A 21,598-nucleotide genomic window follows, 5' to 3' on the forward strand; every position below is an offset into this window, starting at 1 on the left:
TTGCAAAGCTGGTTTGTTGGAGAAAAGAGAGAGAGAGAAAGAGAGAGAGATATACGAGGGAGTATATACTATACACACGACGCCGGGTCCCTTGGGCAGCGAGGTGCGCGCAGGGTTCTCTGTGTCTATATGTATTTTACTATCCTGTATACACTATACGTCTATATATGTATATAGCAACGCACGGTCGAGAATCTATATGCGAGTAAAAAGCACCATGTGAAATATTGTCATTTAATTTCATAAAATTCGAGTGTATCGAGATGAATGTTGACGCGTTATTATTGGGGCGAAGAAACATCGAGGCAAATTTGGTCTCGACACGTAATAGATGCTGGACGAGCTCGGGACAAACGGTCGCAAATTTTGGTAGCATGCGATGCGACGACGGCACAACTCGACTTTTAATCCCAGGGTAAAGCATAATTTAGAAACTTCTGGCTAGATAAAAATCAGATGAGACGATCTTATGCAAATTGGAAGAAGCGCTTATCTCGTAATAAATTGCTCCGTAGAACATTCGCTTGTTATAAAATTTGCTGCATTAACTCGGGCGAAATACTTTTGCTCGGAGGAAGTAGGCGCTGCTGTAGGAATAAGAACTTTGCATTATTTTCCATGAAATTTCGAGTGAAGGAAATAGCGGAGTAGCGTTCGATTGTTAGGAAAAATCGATGGGGAGAGACGAAAAGCTATAGGATTTTTTCTTCGAATGATGAGGTGTGTAAGGCGTTTGCGGCAGGGTATAGCGACAATTGGCGTGCTTGTGGCGAGGCCGAGGGCGAGGGCGAGGCAGAATAAACATAAACGTAAGCAGGGCTGAATGCGGAAGAGTGAAGTGCTGAGAGTAGAGCGTGTTGTATATAGGAGGTTTTGGGGTAGAGGGCAAAGGCAGTGAGAAGGAGAGAGAGAGAGAGAGAGAGCGGAGGAGAGCGCGCTGTGGCTTGAGCGTTTTAAAGGGTGGGAAGGATACAATATTTCAGAGTGGCGACAAGGAGCCAAGCCTGCTTGCCACTGGCAAATTAATTAAATTCCTACAGCCTGTCTAGGGAGGCCAGGTGAGAGAGTGTGAGATCTGTGTAGGCGTTATAGGTACGTGCACGGGCACAGCCGGTATAGCAAGAGTCCTGTGTTCAGCCCGTGGGAATATTGTAATTAAGATATGCACTTCCAGCCTCCATTTTCCTTGTGCTTCAGCAATCCTTAGCTCACTGCGCGTGCTATGATTTACGCTTCGAAGGACGCACTATTGTCCGTTTCGACTCACGCTTAAATTGTATATCCTATTATTCATTAAACATCCTTCCTCCTATCGTATCGAATGTCCTTACATGCTTTATAATTCCCTCCACTCTATATAGCCTACCTTATCATCTGCTTTCAATTACATGATTTCATAACCCAGCCAGTCGTTCGATAACCAGCGAGCTTTTGCTTTGTTTAACGTTAAATCAAATATTATTTGAAAGCAAGGGCGATTCTACCTCTATTACTTTAATTAATCTAGATATTTCAACCGATTCTCGGATACCCCATCATAATTTTTTTATTTTTTTTTATTGTAATTTCTCTTTTTATTTTCTTACCATCATTGTAACAAATTGATCGAGACAGTTGGATTGCACGCGGATCCAGGGATGACGACGTAGCGAAAATAATATCGACAAAGAAGTTTCCTGCTACTCTGCATTCTAGAATGGATCAGAACCACATTATCTTTCTGAAGATATACACGCTTACTCTCTCCCCGTATAGACTGTAAGCTGGCGCTATCTATGACTTCCCGGCTGAAACACCGTGAAATCTATATAGAGGTATTGGTTCCTCTACAAGATTCGCAACTATACTAGCGATTATTTTTATATTTTATCACTATACGATTAAGAAACACGCAAAATTATTTGGAAATAAAAACTAACGAATCATCCCATGAAAGCAACTATTGAATTCGCGACGCTAAAAGAATCCTGTGTATAACGATTCTGAATTATACAAGGTGTGTTTACGCGGTGTAACATTACAGTTTATGTATGAAGTTGTATGTTTGAAGTAAGGCTTACAGACCGTAACTAGATCACGCAGTACATTTATCCGGGTATAAAGATCGAGTTGAAATGTAAAGAGCAAAAGTTAAAAATGCTCGGCAGGGTTGGAAAGCAGGGCAGTGAATGGCTGCACGGGGAGACTCGATTGTAAGATTTGGTAGAGACGCGCGTATAAAGGTGGTAATCAGACTTTTTGCCCCAGTCAATTACCAGCTGATAGAACATCCGAATTAGTAGGACAACAGTAATCGTAACTTCTTCAAACAAGTGGAGTTCCTTTGAGTAATCCGAGTGAGCGGAGTTCGGGAGAAAGACGATTAAGCTGACGCTGGATCGGAAAACTGATTAGCACGGCGAGCGGGCGTGCGTCATTCAGGTGGAAAAGAAGAAGAGGAGGAAAGGATAGGGGAGGGGGGGGGAGGAGGAGGTGAAATAGAAAAAGCAAGAGGAGCGGGGCGAAAAGTGAGAAAGAAGGGAAGATGCGATCGTATGCGAAAGGGGTTTACAGCTCGATCACACTCGAATCCCTCTTTCCTTTTTCCGGAGAGCTCTTTCGTCTCTTCATCCTCATCCTCATCCTCATCCCCATCCCCATCTTCATTCGGGTCCTCATCTTCTCTTATGGCTAACCGTGCGGCGTACGAGCAGAGAACTCGACACATAATCGATATTCAATCACGTATATACGTAGAACATCTTCCGGAGTTGTCCCAGTTTCGAGAGCGACGGTAACGGTGGCGGAGTTTTCAGGCTGAACTGCGGCCTGGAAAAATCTCCAGTAAATTCTCCAACTTCAATATGTCTTTCAGCCATCCGTCGGCGGCGGCGTCGTCTCAATTTGCCCGCTCGGTTCCAAGCTCCTAGCGCGCACCGCCCCGAGGAACGGCCTCCTCCGTCTATCGTCCTCCAAGAAAACCCCAATGGAAAGCCAGATTGATCTCCCTTCCCTGAAAGACGCGCCGTTTCGATATAATAACTAGCGACTTTTAACAAAGCTTCGCGTAATACACTCGCGCGTACGCGAGCCTATATACATACCTGTCTCTCTCTCTCTCTCTCTCTCTAATACACCATCCCTTGCCGATGCATGCTGGATAATTCTATTCGGCTTTTCCCATTCCCGCTGTATTAACTCCTATCCTCCATGTGTCGTCATATACGTACGAAACGCTGAAGAAAATGCCTCGATCGGTCAAAGTTCATCGACGAGAATCCTATTAAATCAGTAATTATCACCAAAAGTATATAGAGTGTGTTTCTTATATCGATTCCATATGCTTTGTAAATTTTTAACAAAATTATAACGAACCGTCGATTACATTTGCACGGTTGCGCGTGTTTCAATTATCGGCTTTAGCTACAGTCATACGATAATTCAAATTGCATTACACTGCACTAATTAATACAATTATCCAATGGACCCTTATTTAACCGCATTTAGACCGTTTGATAAAAAGCTTATATCGCAATGTCGCAAAGGATAATGCATAGAGGGAAAGACACAAAGAACGGTAAATGGAGAAAATCTTATAAAAATCTGGAATCAGTGCCTTACAAGCCGACAAACATGATTTTGATCCTTTGATCCTGCCAGGTATGCTACATATATATATACTACATAAAATACAGTGTATATATTGTATGCATACAAAGTAGGAGGGGGTGAAAAGTTCTGGCAGAAATAGTAGAGGGAGATACGGAATACGGGTGGGTAAATGGAGCAGTTGATTGAAATTAGCGAGAATGGTTTTTCGAGTGAGAGTACGTGGTGGGGGGGAAAGATTACCACTGGAGTTTCTCCGAACGTGGGAGCAGCTCGAGGAGAGAAACCGCATGCATATAGAAAAGGAGGCTAGAGGGTGGAGGGTGGAAGGGCTAGGGGGACATTAGCGGTAGCCGCGGAGTTGGCGGCGACGGTGGTGATGATAGCGCGCGCGGTGCTGGAAGGACGTGGCTCGGTTCGTGAACCAGGCACCAGCGGACGCAGAAACCAACGTAAACGTAATCGTAAATGTAAACACGTATATATATATATATATGGCAGCAGAGTCGATTGGGATGGCTCATATTTATATTCTTCTATGTATATAATCCATGTATGTAAACGTATCTCAAGTTAGGCTACGACGACGTCCGAGCGCGAGGCGTTCGAGAGTTTAGTGTATAAGGAGACTCGGAGAAATAAACACATATTGATCGCCGAATTGTCGTGACTTTTTCATCGCCTATACCAAACATACCTTTCGATCCTCCTATATATATAAATATAAATAAGATAAAACTATATAGCGCAATTGCGTGGTCTCTCGATCTGTTGGAAGGAGAGCGCGAGCCGGTACGCTGCAGTTGGCGCACTCGGCAAATCGGCAGCCTAGCGCCGATAAGTAAGCGGCGAATGAGTGAATAAGTAAGTAAATTTTAGCTGCTGAGCCTGTATATACATGTATATATAGCATATACAGCATGGCGAGGTCCGCTTACATGTGTCGAGTTGGAACGCTCGCGTTGCACACTGTACGCTGCAAGTTTGCAACGGTTGCGGGGGAGGAGTCGGCGGTAGGATACCGTAAAAAGAGAGAAGGAGGAGAGAGAGAGGGAGAGAGAAGCAAAGAGAAAGAGGAAAACGGAGGGGGTCCATGGCACTTTGGAAGGAATAAGAAGGAAGGAGCAAAGGCTCTCGCTCGAGAAGAGCTACGCGAAAGGATGAAAAGCCGTGTGCCCGTGGCAGGGAAGGGGCTGAAGGAGTGGGAAAGGTAAGGAAGGGGAACCAGCCTCTGCCAGTATCCACGTGTTCAGTGTGGTAGCGCGTTATGACCCGGATGTTAGATCGTAGCTGCAGTTTCGCGAGAACCTGCCGACCCGGATGTCCTGCTCGACGTCTTCCAGTGATTGGCCACTAATGTCCTCCTGGATAACGAAATATGTTCAATCGGTATGTACCCCATCTCATCTGGCTTCCTTCCATTTTTCCGCAAATTCTACCATTCTCGCGCCTTTTTCTCTCGTCTCCATACGCGCTTTCTCAGACCTACCGCAGGAAAAATGTACCGTAGGTCAGAGTTCCTGCGCTGTACGATGGCTTCTTCTTCTTCTTCGGCTTCTACTTCTTCTGCCTCTTCTTCTTCTTCTTCTTCTTTCTCGTTTGTTCTGCTACGCTGAATATCCATAATGGCACATATTACGGCTTCTAGGTAGTTTTTTTGTACCTGTAGCTAGTCATTTGCTTGATATAAAGGATTATTATAGAAATTTTACTTGATTTCTGCACGTGAACAATTAACTGTTGCTACTGGGTGGAAGGGCAATTTTTTTGTATCCATTGGATGATCTCTTAAGTCTTTTACTCTATACTTTAAGGATAGACGCGAGCAAATCGACGAAAGGAGCCAGCAAATTACGAAGAGACTTGATAAACGCAGAGATTGCAAATTTACGTGATCTACTGCCTTTGCCACCCTCGACGCGACAGAGACTCTCTCAGCTGCAACTTATGGCCTTGGTCTGTGTTTTTCTACGAAAAGCGAATTACTTTCAGCAAGGTTAGTTTGGTAAATCTATGAATCACACACTATTAGAGACTTTTCTTTATCAGCAAGCTATAAACTTCTTCTTCTAACCATTTTAGAAATACTATTTACACGCGCCTCCCATAAATATGATAAATGCAGCTTTGTATGCACAAATAACAAATACTAACACTTTTTACGATTTAGCTTGAAGTTATTAAAACATCTAACATCTCTTCCAACTGTATATTAAAAGGTCGTAAATAGGAAATAACTTTGTAACGCAGGTATTATCTCACTTTTTAATTTTAAGTCAAGAATAATGTTGGAGTGGCATGGATATTTATACGAAAATTCTAGAAACAAAAAAAAGATAATGTGAAAAAATATTTTTTCTTTTTCACACATGATTATGCAAAATAGAATCGTACATTCGAGACTGTAGAATAATCATGAAATACGAATAAGCATTTTGCTTGAGTATTTCATCGCTGCAATAAAAAAAAAAATCACAACGTGTTTAGATATTTGGGGATGCATTTATGCGTAATCAGTTTAGACTTTGAAAGATGGCACATTGAAACTTATTTATAATGGATTATAGCAGTTGCGTGTGTATTTTTAAAGGCTTATATGATCGACTTGCTTATTTATACGTATGTACAAGATGGTACAAGTAAGAGATACAATGTTGTTATAAATTTGACTACCAATAAATTTTATTATAAACGTATAACCATCACGTGTTCCCTTCATACCAATTGTTTCTTCTGTAAATATCAGCTTACCATTAAACAATTGTCATTACGTAACAAGTTTGTTATACTTTCATCTTGCTTTCCTTACATTGTCATACTCTAATATACTACAGTACCATTGACATTTTACATCTGCTGCGATTAACATATTGCTATATGAATGCTGCAATATAATATATTTAAATCATCATAATGAAGAAACTACCTTTTCGTAAATTATAAATATATTAATCTAAAATATTACAAAGTTGCAATTCCACGTTTAAAAGCTTGATGAAATTAATTAGCGAATTATTTCTTGTTAGTTTGATAAAAAAGGGCTTCTTAATTTCTCTGTTACACGCTGCGCTTATCCGAAAGAGGCTTGCGAGGTAAGATAAAGCGGAAAAGAGATGGGATGGTGGGCAGCAAGGTAAGAAGGCAAGATCAGCGCGCGTTCAGACTCTGCAGAGCCTAAGCGCGAGTTCCGGGTGATCCGCTGACCTCTCGGCCTTTGCAACAACACTCTCACGCTGCTGTAACCCACACCCCCCTATATCGAATGATCTCCTTCTCTTTCTCTCCATCTCACAACCGCCCTCATCTCCCACTATTCCTCCGCTCTTCTTTCCTTCTCTCTCCCTCTCTCTCTCTCTCCCTCCCTCGCTCTTTCTCCCTATCATCCTTTCCCTCCCATCCCAACTATCTCTCCTTCTCGCGTTCGTTTAATCTTTCTTCTTTACCTCTTTTCATCTCCTTTTCTCCTTCTGCTACTTGGACTCACAACCTATTAAATACCCGGCTTCTCTATCAAAATTAAAACTATTGCTTTGCTCAACAATTTTTCTCATCTTCAGTAATATAATACATTATCACTCGTATCGCATTTTATTTAGACCAATTAAGATAAAATTGATTACATAATTTACTTACAGCATTAAAAAATTGTCCGTCAGATTCATCTAATATTCCTACACCCAACATAGGATTTTCTAAGGTAAATATTGCCATTTTAAAATTTCACTTCAACTCTTTTATAGTTTCTTTACTTGCATACTCTTTATACATTTTAGGCAATGTCTGGTTTTATTATGATGATGACACAGCAAGGAAAGCTATTGTATATATCAGAAAATGCAGCTGAATATCTCGGCCACTCAATGGTAATAGCAGTTTGTTGGAAAAGTTATTATTTTTCTGCGATAAACGAAATCAAAGGTAGAAAGTGAATTAAAGTGTAGATCAATTTTTTGCAGGAGGACTTATTGATCCACGGAGATAGCGTTTATGATGTGATAGATAAGCAGGATCACGCGTTAGTACAAAATCAATTATCTAGAAACAATCCAGCCCCAAACGATAGAAGATTATTTCTATGTAGAATTAATGTTTCACGGAATTCACGCCGACAGCTTAGATTTGGTGATCAAAAGGTAAAGATTCTCTTGAAATTAGAATTTTAAATAATTTAGCATTATATGGTTTGCATATTTCAATGTATTTCTGGTGCATCTGTTTTTCTGAATATCAACTGTACATCGGTATAAATAATTCATTGGGTTTTACCACTATGTGGTCAAAGGGTCTTTTACGCGTCTAAGTAGACAATACCTTCATACATATTTGCGCATATTTTGTTTCGCAATACAATGTTTCTTCTAAGCTAATATAATAAATTCATTAAATAAACATATAAGTTTGTTCGCGAGCATTTAAAGTCTTTGTGGATATAAAGCGTTAGAATTCAGAAAAATATAGTCATCGATTGGAAACATTGCGCTATTCTTATACCGACAGTCGATATCCACGTTTTGAACCTATTGCAGGTAAAACCCTCGTACAAACATTCCATTATAGAAAATTGACAAAACGTTCAACAAATCATGTTTAAAGTAAGAACAGATACTGATAATATGATTTCTTCTAATTTATGTCAATCACAAAATGCATAGCTCGTTTAGGGGAGCTTAAAATTTTTTGCATTTTTATTTGATAATAAAATATTCGATAAACATTATTTCTATTAAAAATTTCGCTTATTTCAGATTGGGTATTAAATAAATTGATCAATCATTCTTTATAGCTATTTGGAATAAGAAGAATAAAATGTATATACATAGATACAAATATTCGTCTCGATTTGGCAGATTTAAAAATTTATACTTATATACAAATTTTGATTTTTGTACATTTTATACAATTTTACACATTACGCAAGATATACCGCAAGATACCAGCATCTGATGATGGATTGTGTCACGTGATAAAAGGTAAATATAATATCTGTTTCAGATCCAGTTCTTTGTACCACCAGCCCCTGCTATTTTTACCACAGGCTGATAAAAGAACTTTGCCACCCTATCAAATGGATATTTATACTCTCATCGAATCAGAGTGTGAAAATGAATATACGGCAAAAAATGTTGTGTTAGGTGCTGACGGTCACTGAAATTTATTATTTTTACGTTATCAACACTGTAAAAATTATTAGCAGAACTTGGATCTGACAGATTAAAATTCAAAACCGATAATAATCTCTATTATTCGATAAGAACTAAATATTAAATCTGACAAATCGAGGCTTATTTGTTAATGAAATATTACATACCCTTACATATATTGTTGTTTACATTTAGAGATATTTTGTAAGTATCTCTTAATTAATGTATTTTTGCTTTTTCATTCGCAGGTTGTTTTGGTCGAAGGTCATTTCTTACCTTTTGTCGCAGTATGCAGTCGGAATGAATTTGTGTTCTTAGCTTCCTGTACACCTGTAGTTCTCCCGGAAACCAGAGAGAGTATCGTTCAAGGAGCTACCAATATTTTCACTACTATACATTCCATGGATATGAAGTTTCTTCACATTGATAAAACGTAAGAATTTTTCTAAAATCATGAAAACACTAATTATGAATCGAGATAAAGGTGAAAATGTGTAATCACAGTGCAGAAAGTCATATGGAGTACTCTCGGTCCGAACTGGTAGGAGTATCGTGGTACAACTTACTTCATTGGGACTCGATACGAACGGCGTATTATAAGCACCAAACAGGTATATCCTTATAGGATCAATTAAAACACGATTATTGTTATTACACGAATAATAACAGGAACGTGGCCTTTTCAGTGATTCAGTCGGATCAGGAGCGTTCCAGCATGGCTTTATTGAGGCTGCAAAGTCGTTCCGGCAGATGGTTTTGGGTTCATTGTGTTCTACAAGTAAAAGACACTTCGGAAGAATGTCAACATCCTATTATAGTATGCACCAATCAAGTATTAAGGTAATTTCAGTGCATTTCATATCTTTCTCGTAAATTAAGGTTGGAAGAAGAATTAATTTATTTTCGAATATCATCATCTTATAGCGATAAAGAGGCTGAGGTTATGAGAGCAAGTTCCTGGCTATACCAATACTCCTCCCAAGCAAAATTCACTTATGGAATTTGCCATGGAAGCCATTCTAGAAATATGCCATATATAATAGATACTCAGAATAAGCAGCAGCAGCAGCAGCAGCAACAGCAGCAGCAACAACAGCAGCAACAACAGCAGCAGCAGCAGCAGCAGCAGCAACAACAACAACAACAAGATTCAATACGTTCCACTTCCGTAGAGCAATCCTTAACTTCGTCATTTTCCAATATGAAACAGGAATCTCATCGACATAACAAAACAGAGCCAGGGGAGTATCCTCTACGGGTACCGAGAGAAGATGCAGAGCCAGTTGACATGTCGATGAGTAGTAACGACCATGAAAACAGAACCAACGTACATATGAACGTGCATCAGGTAAGTCCATATAATGACACCTGCAATGTTATCATTTAGGACGAACGTACCGTGTTCGGCCTAAGCTATATATTGCAGTTCCTAATAAAAGAAAGTTTTTGTGATGAGCAGCAAGCTCATCACAGTTTGGGTCAGTTTTTCAGATACCAAAAAGCTCATCACAAAAGTTCCGTCCAGCTGACCGGCTACCGCGCCAAATTCGTCCAATATCACAGCCACGGTCAATTCATTCCCGATGAGTATCCTGAAACAAATAAATACTATATTACTGACCTAGATAAGGAATACGGATTTGTGGACAGAAGCACGATAGGACAGAAGCGATTACCTTCAAAAATTATACCACTGAGCGCAATCGCCACTGTCACGGCAACCGTGGATTCTTCCGAGCCAAGCACACCATCCGCTACGGGACCAATGTCCATCGAGAACTGGAACTCCAGTCCAATATGGTCCGACAATGTGCAAAGAGTACCTGACGTGGTGCACGAAGACTTGAGTCCTTACATCACCACACCAACGACGCCCATTGACACACCTGATTCCGAGCTCCATTCCGAGGCACCTATTTTTAATTTCGACTGGGCTGCCGAACAACACGTGCCTAATCTGAAGATTACGCTTCGTAGCGTCAATCAGGAGCACAGAAAACTTCAAAACGTTCAACCTATCACTCTCCAATTACCACGCAGGAGAGGCCGCTCTGCGGAGGAACACACGCATGGGCAGTCTGATACGGATGACTCGAAAGATTTTTCAAAATGAACAATTTTCTCCTGCTGCATCGAAAATTTAATGAATGCTGCGAATGATTCGTGCTATGACTGCACCCTCCTATTTTTTCAAACGTGCCAGGAAACTACTTAGTGGTAACTTGAAAAAGATTTACAGTTTAAATAAGTCACTTCTTTAAAACGGCGTTAGCTACGATTTACGCGACAACGTTTATTTTTTTATTCTTTATCGTTATACTTACATTTTTGTTCTACGTGCTAGCAAGCCCGTACTTACACTTACTATAAATTATCTATCGTAGCGAATACCAGCGAATAAAAGTACAAATTACACACATTTCTGTGCTTTAGATTTTTTAATGTTATTAGAGCTAAGATAGTCTATTGTTAGCATGTACAATGTATGGATAGAGCGTATCGAAGTATGATTTATGAAAGCGCGTATTATATGAAACGTAAAACAGTCCACAATCAGTACTGTTAAATCTCGAATAAAAAAATGGAAAATAAGAACTTTTGGATTTTTTACTCTTTTCTCGAACAAAATAACGTTATAAAACACTCAACGCACATTGCCATCTGGCAGTAAGCAATGTCGATGATAGACTGCACAGTTATGTTTCAGAAATAAAGGGAGCTTTTCTTCCCTTTTGGAAGAAAATTATTTCTCGTTGATTGCATACTGAAATATCGCGCAAATGCAAGAGAAATCAGCAAGTGTATACAGTTTAATATTTCAAGTGTAATTTGCATTGAGTATAAAATGCTTATAGCACTAACATATTATTAAGAAAAGCCAAAGCGCTTATTATTGCTAAGATAATAGAGACATTTTAAAGTGTGTGGTGGATTCAAGAGCGTTTAATGACTCAGACAATTCAGCGCTCATTATACGAATCAATATGTGCTTACTTTATTCACCCTATGATAGTCATAGACATACGAGGGAGACTGAGTAATATTTAATTCAGACACGAAAGGATCGTCGAAGATATTACGGAAATTATTACACAGTCAGTCATCAACGTTCCGGCAGTATACTTTATCATAATATTTTCTACCGACTCAACCCTTGCGAGAAATTAATTTAATATTTTAATTCCGAGTATTTTAACAAGTATCAATGTCCATATTGTCCTTAAATATCTTTTTATTTACCATCTTTGGTGTGTGGAAACCAGCTCACTGGAAATCGACGCCAACTATTTGGATTTATAATGCATATACTGTTATTATAACGCTGATGCTGCACTTTCTAACTTTTACTCAATGCATGGACGTTCTATTATTGGTAAACGATATCGACGAGTTTACGGCAAATTGTTTCATGCTGATATCAATATTAGGCGTTTGTTGGAAAGCGGTAATCGTTCTTATCAAACGTCAAGAAATTATTAGGCTAATGGATTCGCTACTCGAGGAGCCATGCAAGCCCCGTGATGATCATGAGGCGGCAATTTTCGCACAGTTTGAAACGTTTATCAGGTTGTCTCGTTTTTACCAGTCTATACATATAAGACTGGAGAAGGAATTTTTAAAACATAACACTTTAATTGCAGAACGTACACGAAACGTTACTCATTTTTAACAACAATGTCGGTCACTGGTGTGACTATAAGGTCGATTTTATCAGTAGCGGATGGAAGTTTACCCTTCAGGGTCTGGTTACCATACAGTACTCCACCTCACTCCTTCGTTTTCTGGCTAACCGCGTTTCAGCAGATAATAGCAACTGTCTATGCAGCGTATATTAGTGTTGGAACGGAAACGCTCATTTTTGGTCTGATTTTGCATACATGCTCGCAAATAGAGATTTTAAAACATCGCCTTCAACAATTAACAGTAGCATTTGAAAAGTATCATAACAACGTTGAGCTTTTACCTTACGAGCTCCAAATGAAAGTAAAAGATGGCTTATCAAGATGTGTTGATTATCATATCGTAATATTCGAGTTAGTAGTTTAATTATCAAATGGATAAGATAAAAGTAGTAAATTGATTGTTGTTATGTGTAAAATTATGTAGATATTACAAATAAATTCACGGGTGTTTGTGGTCCGAGAAAATCTCTATTATCAAATGGTAGTGCTACTGAGTGCAAACTAACGGTAACAGAGGGCACAGCCTGTACTATATACTATAATGCTTTATCATAAATTGTTCATCTTTTTCAATGTAAAATCAATGCAATCAATAGCGTATCCTGTCGATAAGATAAAATTAAGAACATATGCTCATTTATCGTAACTAAAGTTTATTGTTAAAGCTTTTTTATTTATTTTTATATATTGTTGTACCTATGGAATATTTGAATGAAACAGGGTAATAATTTCAATGCAGATATGCCGAAGATCTCAACAGTGTATTCAGCCCAGTGCTTTTTGTCCAATTTTCTGGGAGTGTAATAATACTCTGCTGTAGTATTTTTCAAATTTCGGCACTGAAACCGGCAAGTATGGAATTCTTGGGATTGTTGGTTTATACCATTTGCATGTTAGCACAGATATTTCTATATTGCTGGTCTGGAAATGAAGTCATGCTTAAGGTATATACAAATATTATAAATGGTAATGTAATTAAAATGGATAATTAAGACTTTTAATAACTTTCTGCTGCAAATAATAGTTTTGTTGAACGGAAATTTCATCGAATTATTAATTAATATTGGATGCTATTTATTGTCTGTTTCAAGTAACTTTTAGGTTTTGTTTTAGTGTGGAGAAGTTAGCGATGCAGTCTATGCTATCGATTGGACGATATTGGGTGTCAGTGAAAGAAGGATGCTTCTTGTTATAATGAAGCGCAGTATGACTCCTATAAAGTTTACTAGCAGCTTTTTAGTATCTTTGACAATCAATTCTTATACAAGTGTAAGCTATCAATAATATTTCTATATTAATTTAAGCATAATTATAATTTCTTAATATTAATTGATATTGCAGATTTTGAAAGCAACGTACTCGGCATTTAACGTTTTGCAACAATCGATGAATAAATAATTTCCCACTCTTTTATAAGAAAAATACCAAAAATTTCGCAATAAATCTCATAATTTCAGCGAGAAACAAAATATGATAAGATTAATATGGTTTGCCGCACAAAAGGTTTAAGAATTAAGAGACTATTAAAAGTCACTATTATATTTATTAAGAGAGTATATACAATTTTAATATTGCTCGTAATGAAGAATATACAAAGTAAAAATTTTCTCGTAGCCTTTATAAATAGATTTGTAGAACTTTAAATAAATCATAGTTGTGCCCTCAGCCTTCGCAAAGCTCACAATTGTTCTTATCAACATAAGCTGCGTAGAGAAGTTTGATACATCATTAAAGTTTCTTTGCAGTTGTACGTACGAAATAGTAATCTCTCTTCCATTAGCTCTTCGTACTTTTGACGAACGTGTAAAAATATGTACATTAAACGAAACTTATCGCGTATTCGGTTATCATTTTGCAAATTTTTTTCACTTTATCTGTCATATCGATGCATTAGTACTTCTGCTATTTTTAACAATTTTCCTACGTTCGAACAATAATTTGAAAAACGTCGTTCTTGAATCGCTACATCTTGTCATTCGATCTCTGACGCACGCATCAGACTCAAAGTAATCTGTTCTTGTTGAATCGATATCTCTTATGTTATTAAAGTCTGAGAAGAATCTTTTTCCGTATGAATTGTCATGTATTAAATTTATGTGGCAGCACGAGGAATGTCTTCTGTGTATATCGGGATTATTGATGCGAGTAAAACTGCATCGATTGTCATTACTAAAAGTACAAATGTCTAATAGATTGCACCGACAGGGTATATGGCGTGCCGTAAAATCAATCGTTTTCACGCCATTTTTTATAAAGTTTAAATTTGCCTTGAGCTTTAAGTTTTCTCGCATCAAATGGTATTCCCTTCTATTTCTAAGAAAGTTTATGTTATTCGCCCTTCTCGTGAAACGATTGAAATTGAAGCATTTAACATTATGGATTTGACGAGGGCTATTACAATTATGTCCATTATCCAAATATTCGTTTCTGCATTGTAGAAATTGCTTTGTTCGATGTTCGCAGCTTTGTCTATTTTTTAGATAGCTCATACGATCTATCGGTAATTCTATATTGGAAACTTGAAAGACCTTCGCATCGCGTGTTAGGGTAATTCCAGTCTTTCGAGCCATCAAGGACTCTTCCTTTCGCCACGGATAATAAGAACCGAATTTAGCATTAGAAGGCTCGTTGTAAGTTTTATATTTCTTACAGTTACATTTGCTATATTTACAGTTAATTTGGTCAATACGATTCTCTAAGTTTCTTATTGCCTTCAGACAGTGTAAATAAGATTCTATTGGAATGATAATGTCGTCCGTTTTCCTAAAATCTTTAGACGGATAATCTTCCTCTTCGCCACTAACTTTAGGCAAATGACATTTCTCCACAAACCTCTCCTCTTTTACGTCCAGAGCAAACTTATCCGCGATACTGATCTTCCCTTCGCCTCTCTTCACATTGCATATATAGCTCACAATATCGTCTATGTATGTCTGAATATCGTCGTTCAATGAATCAGTTGATATGCTATCTTTATCCGAAGTTTTTGATTTTGCTTCAACAATTATCTTCTTACAACGCATATTCTTATTTTCTAAAGTGGTATCGCTCAAAGTATTTTGAGATTCTTGTCTCTCCGTATTGTTTAGGCCTAATGACGCAGCGTTACTTTGTTCCTTCTTTATAAATATCTTCGAATTAACGTTAACAGAATTTTCATTATAAAAATATGGTTCGTCTCGCGTAGACTTGGATTTTGAAAAAAAATCTGACGAACATTTAAAAGAGTCTAAATCGTTGCAGTACGCAGATCCATTAACATCGTGGATTTTAGGTACTCTATAACGTAAACTCGAATATTTTAAATCGTTAATACTTGTTTGCGATTCTTTCATCGATGTTACATGACCCGTATCGTTTATCCTAACGTCGCAACAGTCCAAGCTGTCATCGGAAAAATTATATTCAGCATCCAAAGTATTCTTAGATTCTAAGTTATAATGAAACTTTTGACCAACCAATGCCGGCGCATCATAATTTATTCGTTTAGTCTTATTATTGTAAATTGGTGCATTATCAATGCCAAGCTCGTCCGTTCCTATTTCATTGTTACGAACTTTGCGTCGCGCTTTTACGATAGTCCAATTTTTCCAAAAATCGTTATATATCACAGTTTCTGGAGAATATTCTAAACTATTGGAGCTCCTGGTTATCTCTTTTCCCTCATCGCCATCCTCGGCGTCAATTTTACGTCCGTTAAATAATTTGAAAGATAAACCATCATCGTTAGGTTTTTCACTGCACACTTCTGTGGCAATATCCCTCGTATCAGGAATGAACAAAGTTCCTAATGATTTCGTGAAAGTAATCGACTTTTCAGTTTTAGCGTTTGGTGCAAAGTTCCAAACACACGATTCAGCCTCAGAGCAAATTGCAGCAGAGCTCATCTGTTTTTGAATAATATTCTCGAACTTTAATAACTTATGATCTATTTGAGCTTTACTTGGCTTGTTATTAATAAAATTTGTCCAATAGCAGGTATTCTCCGGTTCTCGTGAAGAGATCTCTCTTTCATCAGTCTGCGCTGCATTATCCCTCAAATAGCGGGTCTCCCGTAGCTCCTCTACGGATTCAGAGTCATCATCGACGAACGAGATATTGGATTGAAGAATACTCGAGCCATCGATGGTTAAACTAATGATATCATTCAGAGATATAGACACAATTGAATTTTCATCGCTGGGCTGAGCAGCTTTATTCCCGCATCGTCGACATTCCCTAGCGATGGCGGTGCAACAGGGTTTATTGCAGAACGCCAAATACTCGTTACCGTCGGGATCGCGAAGCTGCGTCTGAACGCCAAAACTGTGGAGGGAGCTGGTGAGGATGGTGTTGGTCGAGCTCTCGGTGCTGGCGATTTTTCGAGGTGACGCGAGATCCTCGGATTTCACCCTCGAGCATATTTCCCCGCAACTGTAAGCGTCGTCCGACAAGACTCCCGAGTCGGTGCAGGGCGAATAAGCGTCGAAACCGTACTCGTTGAAATCGTTGGTCAAGCTGGCCATGTCCCTTCGTCGAATTATGGGAATTTTCGGTTTATCCGTGCTTACGGCGATCTCCTTGACTCTTCGAGTAGGGAGCGAGTACCTCTCGCTTCGATCCTCCCACATTTCCGTGAAATCCTTATCCGTCCAAACGGACGCGTCCTGACTGACCACCTCCGTGATCGTGGCTATGTCCTTCACACGCATGGTCTGCAGGTTCTCCGTCTGAGTGTCGACGCTGACTCGCCGGCGTTTCGCCAGCATTTTTCGCGAGATTTCCTGCAGCTTCATTCTCGCAGCGGACGCGGCCAATGACAGCTTGAAATCCGCGTTGGATTCCGGCGGCGATCGAACGTTCGAGAGCGGCGTGGTCGTGGTGGTCGTGCTCGACGAGTCCTCGCTGTGCTTCTTGTTCGTGTACAGACGCTGAGTGACCGCCGCAATAATTTCTGTACGACGATTGCCCCTCTGGATTGGCGTGTGAAATCTCGAAGGGCTATTGATTTCCTGATCGGTCGAGCTTTTTCTACGCTGCAGGGATTTGTTGTGCACGAGATTCGATATGGCGATTTGCTCCTCTTTCGAGCTGCTCGAACTGCTGTCCTTGCTGGTTTTGCGCTTAAGCTCGTCGAGGCTGGTCCTCGCGAAATTTCTTCCCTTCGCCGTAGCTAAATTACTCGAGCTGGAAATAACCTTATCCGATTCGTTGCTGTCTTTCCTCTCGAATCCATTCTTATTACTCGATCCTCTTAGAGCTTTCCAGATAGCGTCGTGTTTACCGGCGTATATCGCAGTAAACTGTTTATTGCTGCTCCTCGAGTCATCGATCTCTTTGATATTATTCAATTTTTTGCCTCTGCTCGAGGCCAGGGGACGCTTCTCCAAATTAGTCTGAGACCTTTCCAACGGTAATGGATGATAATCCCTCTGTATGCCGAAATCCTCGACAGAGCCGAACTTTTGCGATGCGCGTAAGCTCGTCGATTTCGGCAGCGTAATAACGTCTATCGAATCTTGTTTGCGAAATTTCGGTTTTGGCCTGACGGTGCTGCTGCTTCTTGCCGACGGAGGACCCGCAGACTTTCTTACATTTTCGTACGATCCTCGACTCTCCGACGGTACTTTGGCTATATCATCGGAATTAGACCGTTCCTCATGATCGATGCTATCGGGAAGCCTTTTTACCGGGTTTGCCAAGGCTTCTGGATAATTCAACTTTTCCTCATGTTTGGTATCGATCGGAACCTCAGCGTTACTGCCAATCTCTTCAATTTTCGTCTCACGATTCTCCGAGTTATCCTCTGGTTTTATTAATACCGTTACTAACGTAGGAGCAGCGTTAACGAGGACCAGATCGTTAATGATATCGGTGATCTCGTTTTCCTCGATGTTGTTATTCAGCTCGACCAGCTTAGCGTGCTTGAAGCATCGATGAATAGCATTCGAGTCCAAACTCTCGTACGATCTGGATTTTCGAAAGGACGACTCGTCGAGTTTCTTTCTCAACAGATTTTCGCACGAATTAATTCTGCCACTTTGTCCCACCGATTTCTTTGCCAATTCTGCATTCTGCAAAAAATCAAACGTTATTGGGATAAAATCCATTTGCATGTTAAATTATGGAAAGGGATAATAATGCCTCTGCGAGTACATACAATAGTACTCTTAATAAGTTACGTGACATCGAATAAATTTTACCGATCGCCCGAAGTCAACAGTATAGAAAAAATTGCATTAAGGAACTCTGGGGCTTTAGCCCTGGGGAAAACACTGTCGAATAAAATTAAATTTTCGTAGCTATATATATATATATATATATCCATATCTCTCACTCTCACCGTATAACGATTCAGTTTCATGCTCACGTAACGGGCTCGTTTGATTAAAAAGTGAGTAATTATGTACTCGAGCAGTGGAAACTGTGTTTTATTTCATATTCAGGATGCATGTCCTCTATTAAATCTCGAGAAGTGCAAATGATGGCGTGACAAACAGCCATAACTCGGTTATCTCATTAATCGTAACGGCTTGCGGATAGATCTCACGAAGATGGCACCATTCCCAGAATTTCTGGCACTGAGAAATCTGGGACAAATCCCTTAGTGGACATTTGGCTCGGATCGCTTCTTCCCAAATGACAAAAGTGTGACTAACAATGCAATCAATAGTTGGACTAGTGTTCGCGGGTACGAGAAATAAATTTTACAAGCTCTAAACGACAATTGCCTAAGCAAAGCCTATAATTTGAAATGCAGTACCGGTATCGATACACATTTCTAGTGTTAAGCTTGTATGCATGCAACGAGTGTGAGTTGGAAAAGTACAAAAGGTTCGGTGCATTACTAAACATTTGAAATTGCATTGGGCATGCGAAGCTATATACCAGTTTCGTCTGTCTCGTTGAACAAAGCGAAAAGTATCGAGCAATTTGTGCTAATGCGAGTGATTTTGTAATTTTCTTACACTGTAAACATTAGCTTTATCGTCGGCCGAATGCTTTATTTCTACAATTTAATTTACAAGATTTTTTCTATTCCACAAAGATAATAAGTTGCTTATAGTACAGTCAAGGGTGAACTGGCGGCTAGCTCTACTATAGTGAAAAGATTCACGCGACTTTTATCGTAGTACCGTCACTACCAGCCTATCGGAAATAAACAGTTTCTCCCACCCTCCCTACTCGTGAGAAACATGGCCAACCAAAGTCCCTCATCCGATTTAAGCCCGTGCCTAAAGTGTCCTTGCAATCTTTCCAATCTCTATATCACAAGTTTTTTTCATTCACCTACCTTATTATTTCCAACACACAATTTCACCTCTCTTCTTTAACATTTCTTCCTCGAGCAAACCAATAAAAGGTGATTATTATCTAGAAGATCGTAATTAGAATCTTAAGCAAGTTATATTTACGCGTTGCGTGTGTAACCTTTCGAGTCCCCGTGAAAATTAGTGTACGCACGCAAATTTAGCGTTTATCGTATGAATTCACGAGACCTGGATATATAGCATCCATCATTAACACCTATAAATTATCATGCTTCATCGTACGTTCTTATACCGATGCACACTGCAAGAATTTCTTTCGGATTAATCGATATTTCTATAGCTCTTTAATAATTTCACCACCTTTAAATTATCTTGCCTGATGTATATACAGCGCTCGGCAAATTATCAAAGTATTTATATCGAGAAATAAATAAGAGCTTGCGATAAATTCTCTTCTATCGGTGTGGACCACCCATCGATGCAGTTCACGTATTAGTAAATTAACTCTGTCATATAGAACACACGTGGATAAAATATCACCGCAAAACGACCTATTAAGAAAGTGATTGGTGAATCTAATTAAACCTCGAGAGGGCGATATTGACTTACGCGTATAAAAACTACGCAAAAGCATATATAAATCTTACTGCATTGCTGCGCTTAATACAAACAGAACTTGGTTCTATGTCTTAATTAGCAAGTATCTATCTGTACAATACTCTTATACACTATTAATTCTATAATCGAAAGGAGAGTTGCTTTAATATTCTATAGGTCAAATTCTCTCACCTTTTTGCACCTTTTCACCCTTCGTTCCTCATGAACAAAACAAGTCAATTTATTACGAGCACTTTTTCTCTCTGGTTTTATTCAATTAAAAGTCAATAATCGTATATTCATTGCTCATCCACTGCTTCTACTTTCCCTCTTAGCATTAGAGATTATTCATTGATTCGGGAACGGAAGTGCTATTGTAGAGACTCGGAAAAGCTGCGAAAAGCTTTGCAAGTACATTGAGAAACAGTGATGAATATTCTCGTATAGAATATAATAGTAGAAAGGGGTGCATCGAGAGGATCTCGTATATGAAACATTTTACTTACATCTCGTTTAGATCTAATTGACGGAGAAATTGGTGCTGTTAAATTCAACCTATCCATTGTACAGTTTGTATAATAATTTGGAAAAATCCAATAAGTAGTTAGGCGTACGTGTGGGATCTCAAGAGTGAAATAAGTTGTTGCTGGTTAAGAAAGGTGCTGGATGCAATGCGATTTAACCGAGGCGAGACTGATGGCTCGAAGGATGGAAAAGAAATCACAGTTACTTTTAATCATGTTAACGGCTAGATTATATACATGTATACGATCACGTAGGTATAAAAGAGATGATTAGTCGTGCAATCGAAATTTCACTTTAGCTGCAACGACTATGCGTCCGCGTGGGGTTGCGAGTCACGGAATACTAAGCTTGCAAGACATATCGAGGCCAACCGTTCGCGCCTTTAAGCCAACGACTCACAATCTCTATACTTCCGTGCTCACACACAGGCACAGCAGAGCACCCAGCCCTTATTCTTGCCCTTTATATTAGTCGGTTCATTCGTCTTATATCCTAGCTCGCTCTCTGTATATGCATGTACTATATGGCAGCCATGTGCAATTTTTCTTCGTACATATAGATAATCCTTGAAATGGTCGACTATATAAAAATTGTTAAAAAGTAATTAACAATTTTTTCTGTTTTTTTTTTTTTTTTTTTTTTTTTCTGTAATCTTTGGCAAGGAAGGCGGATATTGAGAAGAAACCAAGTGAATGGCTGTCAGAATCGCAGGCGTCGTCAGGATTCTCGGATTTAGTTTAAGCTCTCGAGAAAACTTGTAGTCATTTCGTTGGCTCGAGGGAGGAGCGCGAGGAAAGCGGAAGAAGATGAGCAA

At 39.1% G+C, this 21,598-nt stretch overlaps 3 protein-coding genes across 7 annotated transcripts; 2 read left to right on the forward strand and 1 right to left on the reverse strand.

Annotated features, from left to right (window-relative positions):
* The first annotated feature begins 4,412 nt into the window (after positions 1–4,412).
* LOC136780397 (PAS domain-containing protein cky-1-like) lies at positions 4,413–11,062 on the forward strand. Of its 4 annotated transcripts, none has more exons than XM_066738720.1 (10): positions 4,413–4,452; positions 5,403–5,584; positions 7,224–7,285; positions 7,362–7,451; positions 7,545–7,721; positions 8,978–9,162; positions 9,234–9,340; positions 9,416–9,569; positions 9,654–10,077; positions 10,189–11,062. In XM_066738720.1, exons 2-10 carry the CDS (start codon positions 5,536–5,538, stop codon positions 10,840–10,842), a joined length of 1,902 nt encoding a protein of 633 aa, XP_066594817.1. In that variant the 5' UTR covers positions 4,413–4,452; positions 5,403–5,535; the 3' UTR covers positions 10,843–11,062. The 4 variants fall into 4 exon arrangements, with proteins under 4 accessions (XP_066594817.1, XP_066594815.1, XP_066594816.1 ...); XM_066738718.1 differs by lacking the exon at positions 4,413–4,452 and adding an exon at positions 4,690–4,977; XM_066738719.1 differs by lacking the exon at positions 4,413–4,452 and adding an exon at positions 4,690–4,977 and having other exon boundaries at positions 10,213–11,062.
* Positions 11,063–11,934: 872 nt separating this feature from the next.
* On the forward strand, positions 11,935–13,880 carry LOC136780530 (odorant receptor 10-like). Its single transcript, XM_066738954.1, has 5 exons — positions 11,935–12,296; positions 12,371–12,763; positions 13,152–13,356; positions 13,526–13,681; positions 13,754–13,880. The coding sequence occupies exons 1-5, from the start codon at positions 11,935–11,937 to the stop codon at positions 13,808–13,810; spliced, it is 1,173 nt and encodes a 390-aa protein (XP_066595051.1). The 3' UTR covers positions 13,811–13,880.
* Positions 13,819–21,107, reverse strand: LOC136780529 (uncharacterized). 2 transcript variants are annotated; one of them, XM_066738952.1, is made up of 3 exons: positions 20,766–21,107; positions 20,452–20,478; positions 13,819–18,465 (listed from the first exon to the last, which is right to left on the reverse strand). In XM_066738952.1, the coding sequence occupies exons 1-3, from the start codon at positions 20,820–20,822 to the stop codon at positions 14,290–14,292; spliced, it is 4,260 nt and encodes a 1,419-aa protein (XP_066595049.1). In that variant the 5' UTR covers positions 20,823–21,107; the 3' UTR covers positions 13,819–14,289. The 2 variants fall into 2 exon arrangements, with proteins under 2 accessions (XP_066595049.1, XP_066595050.1); XM_066738953.1 differs by lacking the exon at positions 20,452–20,478.
* Between the last annotated feature and the right edge of the window lie 491 nt (positions 21,108–21,598).

Source organism: Prorops nasuta, unplaced genomic scaffold (genome assembly GCF_024137725.1).
Source record: "Prorops nasuta isolate Cenicafe-Biocafe unplaced genomic scaffold, Cenicafe_Pnas_1.2 PNAS00019, whole genome shotgun sequence".
Taxonomy (NCBI): Eukaryota; Metazoa; Arthropoda; class Insecta; order Hymenoptera; family Bethylidae; genus Prorops; species Prorops nasuta.

Excerpts from the sequence above, each read along its gene's own strand:
- LOC136780397 (XM_066738718.1), top strand. Across the intron at positions 5,585-7,223 it reads AGCGAATTACTTTCAGCAAG|CATTAAAAAATTGTCCGTCA; the intron begins GTTAGTTTGGTA and ends ATTTACTTACAG. Across the intron at positions 9,341-9,415 it reads GTATTATAAGCACCAAACAG|TGATTCAGTCGGATCAGGAG; the intron begins GTATATCCTTAT and ends TGGCCTTTTCAG.
- LOC136780530 (XM_066738954.1), top strand. The coding sequence starts at position 11,935 with ATGTCCATATTGTCCTTAAATATCTTTTTATTTACCATCTTTGGTGTG. Across the intron at positions 13,357-13,525 it reads GAAATGAAGTCATGCTTAAG|TGTGGAGAAGTTAGCGATGC; the intron begins GTATATACAAAT and ends GTTTTGTTTTAG. Across the intron at positions 13,682-13,753 it reads CAATCAATTCTTATACAAGT|ATTTTGAAAGCAACGTACTC; the intron begins GTAAGCTATCAA and ends TTGATATTGCAG.
- LOC136780529 (XM_066738952.1), bottom strand. The coding sequence starts at position 20,822 with ATGGATAGGTTGAATTTAACAGCACCAATTTCTCCGTCAATTAGATCT. Across the intron at positions 20,479-20,765 it reads CAATTAGATCTAAACGAGAT|GAACGAAGGGTGAAAAGGTG; the intron begins GTAAGTAAAATG and ends TTTGTTCATGAG. Across the intron at positions 18,466-20,451 it reads GGGTGAAAAGGTGCAAAAAG|AATGCAGAATTGGCAAAGAA; the intron begins GTGAGAGAATTT and ends GATTTTTTGCAG.